The 7,208-nt window shown below is 37.3% G+C and overlaps 1 protein-coding gene across 4 annotated transcripts in view; it reads right to left on the bottom strand.

Moving 5' to 3' along the window:
* The window catches only part of LOC126475439 (DNA repair and recombination protein RAD54B-like), a 343,815-nt gene that overhangs the window by 294,043 nt on the left and 42,564 nt on the right, over positions 1–7,208 (bottom strand). For all 4 annotated transcript variants that reach the window (XM_050103292.1, XM_050103293.1, XM_050103295.1 and 1 more), the window contains exons 4-5: positions 5,611–5,706; positions 5,305–5,493 (exon numbers count right to left, since the gene is read on the bottom strand). In XM_050103292.1, the coding sequence (XP_049959249.1) occupies positions 5,305–5,493; positions 5,611–5,706 (285 nt within the window). The remainder of the gene's footprint in view (positions 1–5,304; positions 5,494–5,610; positions 5,707–7,208) is intronic.

The following is a 7,208-nucleotide window of genomic DNA, read 5'->3' as shown; positions in this document are numbered from 1 at the left end:
TGAGCATTCCCCCACTGGCTCGGCATCATTCACACCTGACAGCACCTGATTTCTTTGGAGTCGGAATTATTACATTTTTCTTGAAATCTGGGGTTATTTCCTGTGTCACACATCTTGCATACTAGGTGGAATAGTATTATCATGGCTGGTTTCCCCAATGATCTCAATAATTCTAAGAGAAAGTAGTCTACTGCAGGAACCTTGCTTTGACTTTGGTCTTTCAGTGCTCTGTCAAATTCTTCTTGTAATTTCTGATCTCCCATTTCATCATCTTTTTCTACAATGTTGTCTTGAAGTTCATTTCCCTTTTATAGCACTTCTAGAGATTTCTTCCGAATTTTAGCTTTCCCTTCTTTGCTTAGTACTCGCTTGCCATCTGAGCCCTATGATATTCAGATAATTACTTCCCTTTTCTCCAAAGATATCTTAAGTTGTCCTATAGACAGTATCTATATTCTCAATAGACCTGCGTGATTCTACAGCCTTGCATTTTAATTCTCTATCCATACCTGCTTAGCTATTTTACACTTTCTATCAGTCTCATTTTTTAAACTATTCTATTTCCTTTTGGCTGCTTCATTTGCTGCATTTTCGTCTCTTGTCAATCAAATTCAATATCTTGTCTAATATCCAATGATTTCTAGTGGGCTTTACCCTCTTGCCTATTTTATTCTCTGCTGTCTTGACTTTTTCCATGTCTTAAAGCTACATATTTGCCTTGATTATATTCCTTTCCCTTGTTTTGGGCCAATGTTAATTCTGAAACTCTAAACACTCTCTGATTCTTTTAATTTATGCAGGTCTTATCTTCTTAACTATTAACCTTTCTACAATTTCAACAGTCCATAATTAAATTATGGTCACAGTCCAAATCTGATTCAGGAAATGTTTTGCAGTTTAGAATCTGATTCTGAAACCTCTGTCTTACCATTATATAATCTATATGAAACTCTCCCATATCTTGGCGTCTTTTGCACATATATAACCTTCTCTTATGATTCTTAAGCCAAGTGTTACCATTTATTAATTTACTCTTTGTGTAAAATTCCACCAGGAAGATTACCTCCTCATTCCTTTCTCACAGGTCTTGTTTTGTTAGTCTTCCTTTTCCTATCAAATTACACAAATATTTGACTCCCTTAACTATCTGAATAACATCATACATTCCTTCAACCTTTTCATTGTATGTGGTGCTAGTTCATATATAAATCAGTGCTACTGTGGTGGGATTTGACACACACACACACACACACACACACACACACACACACATTGGAAATGAAAATGTCACAAAGTTGACTGGCTTGTCCTATTTTCATTCATTAATGGCTTATGGTATATTCTGGGTTAATTTCGTATATATCCAAAGACTTTTTCCAAAATAATTACCATACTTATCACACTGTCACCTAAACTGGGAGGCAGATAACCCTGAAATTCTAATATTGTTCTCCCATCAAGGCACAGCCTAATAAAATGGCACACCATGGCTAACACACTCTACTGGGTCTTCCCATATGAATAGATGTCAATGTGTTATCCGGCAATGTCTTATGTAAAGCTTCGTAATGTGACTTTCATCCAACAACACTACTAAAAGGAGATTCATGGGCTTGGTCAACATTATTTTATTGTCATCATCTATCTATTCCGGCTACAGGTCTCCCCTAGTCACACACGGGCTTTCTATTTCTATGTACTCTGCAAGTAATATTACTGTGTGTAGCAGAGGGTACATCATTTCATCCTCTCATTCTATTTGCTGAGGATGCACAGGAATAAAAATGGGCAATATCTGACTGTAAATTCCACAGCTTCTCCTATTTTATCCTTGTGATCCTTATGTAAAATATGAGCATAAACATACGAATTACTATTTTTGGCTAACCTTGGGCTTTGCTCTTCACTTAGTTAACTCAGTCCACATATGTATTTACCTCTTTAAGAGATCCGATTCTGGCACATGTGCTACCAACAGTATCCAGCCTGTCTTTCCAGTATATTTTTACTTCCTAGACAGTGTGTCAACAACATACATATTTGTATAAAGTTGTTTTGCCCCATTTTATCACACACATGCTGGGACATTTCCGCCTACCCCAATACAGCCCATCAAACTAAAAAACATCTCCTTTCCTTGAAATGAGGAGTATTTGAGGATGTCTTGAATGTTCTGGATGGTTCTGTCTGCTGGTTATGTTTGTTGTATAAATTGCTGAACATTACAAGAATTGGAGCAGGAAGTTTGCTTGACAGAGATGTCTGAAGTACTGTAGGATCACCATTAAATCTTTCAGTTCTGTGTCACGAATAACGAACAAATTAAAGACACACATCATATGGATACAACAAAAGGATATTGCAACATACCCTAACTTGTTCACTATTTTAGAAGCTTGTGTGTACATCACAGTAAAATCACTTTTTAAAAAGTATTAGCAACATACGCACAAAATCATCAATAGGTATATAAGATTTATCAAACAGAGTATATGCTACAATCATACTGTCTCTTCCACGCAGACACAATGGTGGTCTATCCAGTAAATGTTTCATAGACTTTATGTTCACTTTTTAAATATTTCAAGAGTGGAAGACCTTCGTAGATGTCAAACAGTTGACAGTAAAATACTCAATTCTTTAAAAAAAATTTCTTTGCTGACATAAAAATTGCACAGCCATAATCAAGTCATGCTCAAACAACTGCCTTGAAGAACATCAGAAAGACATGACCTCTCAGTTTATCATGCCCATCGTCTGAGGCCCTTAGGTTTTTCTGTTCATTGAGCAATCTCTGACACATCAGGTAATTGACTGCCAAGTTAGTTTGTTGTCAAAAATAAAGCACAGGAATAATATAGTATTTTTAACATTTGGTACAGCATCCTACATTTTCCTCATGTTTAACTGACAAATAACTGTTGAAAAGTGGAGTATTAGCATTCCCTAAATACAAAGAAACAGTAAGTTGTTGTGAGACAGATCGTTTCTGTACAAGGGTTGGATCAGCACTTCTACATTGGTCTTCATGAGGTGCTTTTAGACTAGCGGGGAAGTGGGATTGTGCATGTTATCATCATGCGTAACAGATCAGCACATCTGCAAATCCTTGGTAACAATTTCATGCACAATAGTCTTGTCTAAATCCACATTCTCAGCTGTCATTGAACATTTTAATCGACAGCTAGTACTGTAAACAGCTATTGTGGACAGAGCTCGTTTTCCTTCTCCTCAGCTTCTCTTTGAGCCTCTTGTGTTATCATGTAATCCATTTGTGGTAACAGGAGGAGACAGTAACTGCTTTCCTCCATACATGTGTGTACTGGACTCTGCTCCAGATTTTCTTCGAAGTTTAAAAATGGTTCTTTCTTCCTTTTGTTGACACAGTTGTATCATCCTGCTATACTAGCTATCACCAGGTTTTGACGCTGTGTCATTATATGCTACAAAGACAAGAGTCCAGCACTGACACACACACACACACACACACACACACACACACACACACACACACACACACACAGAGAGAGAGAGAGAGAGAGAGAGAGAGAGAGAGAGAGATACAAGACCAGACTTCAGTATTGTTAGAGGTTATGTCCAATCTACTACTCTTTGCCTCAACCTTACAACATCAAAAGTGAGGTTTTGGTTACAGTGAGGTTTTATAGATATTAGATGAACTGGAGGTTAGCAAATACAGTATTAATGCCAAGGTTCACTAAAATCTGGGTAAGAAGATCTGTCCCTGATCTGTGTTGCACAAATTTTCATGTGTGACACACACCCATCTTTTCTGTGAATCGTTCATCAGCCACATCCATTTTGACCCCTATTCCATTAATTTAGCATATCACAGTCACATTGCACAGGTGTCTTGAATAACATTTTCTTGTATGTTGTAAGTAACTGTATCCTAGCTGCTGCATGCATACTGTGGCATCCATGGACATGAGTGCGTGACATTTAAAGTAAACATTGTCAGAGACTGTCAGTAATGGGTTAGTAAGCAGTCTGTAGTAAGAATTTTTCACAGCACGCATGTAAACTAAAAAGAACTACAGTATCCAAGGTGTTGATATGAAATGACCACAACAGTGAAGGATTCATACAGCTATGTTGTGAGAAAATATTAAGAACCAGAAGTTGATAGTGCAGACATGATGAACAAATGGAACATCATGAAGAATTTACGTACTTTGTCTAACTGAGTAATATAGAAGTGATTACAGGAAACTTAAGAACAAGAACATATACAATTCAATTCTGGTGGATCTCCTAACACAGCTCACGCCTTTGTGAATCAAAAGCTACACAAGTGTTAGGAATTATACACTGTTGCACTGAACAAACGATAACTATTACTGGAAAAATTGTTAACTTAAATTCCAGAAACTAAACTGCTCATTAGCATACTGATTTGCTTAATGTCCAAGTTTGAAGAGACAGTTACATAAAGTTTTCAGTCAGCTTTGTTATTGAGTATGGAGGGTAGTTACAATTTTATCTGTTCCCTCAATGCCTACCATAAACAATGTCATAACAGAATTGGAATATGTAAATGCACAAACACCAGTGCTTCAAATCAATCATTATACAAAACATAGGAACTCCAGGTCGGAAAATCAACAATATAAGGAAAAGACAGATTGATACTAAGCGTAAAAATGACACACGGAGCTGCAGACAGGCACAATGAAAAGACACTTACACATTAACTTTTGGCCAAAGCCTTAGTCAAAATAGGAAAAACACACACACTCATTCACACTAGCAAGCACACATCACATACATATAACTGCCATGTCTGGCAGCTCAGACCAGAATGCAGCTGCCATGAAGAACCAAAAATAAACCTTCTTAGGTAGTTTAGTATAGCTTTGTAAAGGTCGAATTGTGTCTACTGAAGGTCCATAAAACTATTTTGTTTGCAGTTTTGGGTGCCAATTTCATGCAACTTTATCTACAATGACAAATGCTGTTTCATGAACTTTATTTTATGATTTGTTATGCTGAAGTGTTTCTGTCTAGACTCTATAGGTATAATTACAGAAATTCGTGATTTACTACAGATAATATTTTTTGAAATTATTTTATGAAAAAATAACTACTGTTTCATTTTCATCAACACATTATTTATAATTACATCACTTAAACAATATAATTGTTCAGTTAAGAAGATTACAAATGTTTAAAACAGTTATTAATAATAAAATGTGAGATGAACTCTTACTAGACAATGTTATGATTAAGAATTTGAACTTTAATCACATGAACTGCTTACAAATTTAAGAATTCTGTACTAACCCGATGCTCATCTGGGGGACTTGGCATAACCAAGGGCCTATAATTTTGACCACAAAAATTTGAGGGTTTTTTATGCAGAATTGGTATGTCTTTTCTTGCTTTTTTTGTCGGCTTTTGATCACTCTGCCTGTCTGGCGTTCTTTTACTGGACACACTGATAGAGTCAATTATTTTCACTTCATCCACAATCTGCACACAGTAAAAAGAATATTACTTTATTGAGACTTAATATTCATGGCAAATGATAAAATATCAGCATACAAAAAGAGAAGAAAATTCAACAAAAAATGTTCAAAAGCCCCTTACCTCAGCCTCTTTTCCACCAAGAAGCAAACGTGTACCATCTTCAAATGAGGACACCTTTACATTTGAAGACTGGCATAGAATTTTTCCACCAACATCCTACAAGGAATCAGTACCAATGAAACAGTAGAATAAAGAAATAAAAGAGTTAAAAGGAGCAGCTCAATTTCACCTCTCAGGTTTACTCACCACAACTGATGAATAGTAAGCTTCCAGGTGTTCAGTCAAACTGTTGTTTCCACTTTCTGCACAATATTTTGATGACCAACCTAGCTGTCTTCTTCTGATGCTGTGAGATTTTCTATTAGGTGTATTTGCTGCCTGGACTGGTTGAGGTCCAGATAGCGAGTACACAAAATAGCAAAACTCGCAGCACCTAAAGAAGGTGGCTGGATCGGTCGTCAAAATACTGTGCAGAAAATGGAAACAACTCGGCCGAACATCCGGAAGCTCACTATTAGCAGCTCAATTAATCTGTCAAAAAATATTGATCAATGAAATGTATAATCCTTGTAAACTTCGAAGCAACATAGACTTGAGTTTTCTGTTACAATCAGTTTCATACGATAGAAGGTACAGTTGAATAATTTTTGCTTTTAAAGCCAATTTTAGTTCATTTGTGACAATAGTAATATACTTACACGTGGCATTTGATGTGGACAGAGATTTTATTTGGCTATCAGGTGTGTGGAAGTTGACATCCAAAGCGTAACTTGGTGAGCTAATAGAGACAAAGTGAAATGGATGCAAGGCTGGAGGGAGGGAGGGCTGAAGGTCATACCAAAGCCTTCACAGCAGGCACTACCCACCCTTACTCCACCCCTGACATTCCCTCCCCTCCCCCCCCCCTCCCCCCTCTCAGACTTCAAACTTAAGTACAATTCATTTTCACAACAAATCCTTTCATACTCCTAACATAACTCACTAACTGAATACAAAAAGGGCACAAACATTAGTCAGTATCACCTTCAGACTAAAGAATCGAATTGCACCTTTGATGAGGGTTCTGGCTAACTTTTACAGTGCTCTGAAAAACCTTCCCAACTCTCTCAAAGTAGTATTCCATTGCCTATCAAATTTATGAAATATCCTGGTGCAACCTTATGCCACTCATGCTTCCACTACTTATCACAAGTCATTGTTATCCATGTGAAAGGTCCAGTTGCCAGATCTGTCACTGGTACCTACATCCTACCCCTTCGGGGTAAGGTCACACATAAAAGCAGCTACATTATATACTGACTCTAATGCACAGCCTTTTATGTGAGCAGACCACAAACCAGCTGAACACTCATATGAACAGCTGCTAGCTGCTGCCAAATTGTAACCATGAGCAATGTTGACCACACACTAGCAGGACACATTGTTGAAATGACATGTCTCTCTTCACCAGCTGTCTCTTTTAGATCCTTTGCTTTTTCTCCCCCATCAGCTTCTATGAATTGTGTATGTGGGAACTGCCCCCTTCAACTTCTTAGCTCTCTTATCAATCTCAGCTAGTTCCTAACATCAGTCCACTTGCACCCCTGTTCCCACAGCTCCATCCCTCACCCACCACTATTCCTCATCCAAACAGTTTCTTATTTCTCACATTACTTGAA

The sequence above is a fragment of the Schistocerca serialis genome, chromosome 4 (assembly GCF_023864345.2).
Source record: "Schistocerca serialis cubense isolate TAMUIC-IGC-003099 chromosome 4, iqSchSeri2.2, whole genome shotgun sequence".
NCBI classification, from domain to species: domain Eukaryota; kingdom Metazoa; phylum Arthropoda; class Insecta; order Orthoptera; family Acrididae; genus Schistocerca; species Schistocerca serialis.
Note: the sequence above shows the minus strand (reverse complement) of the source record. Positions and strands in the feature narration are given on the sequence as shown.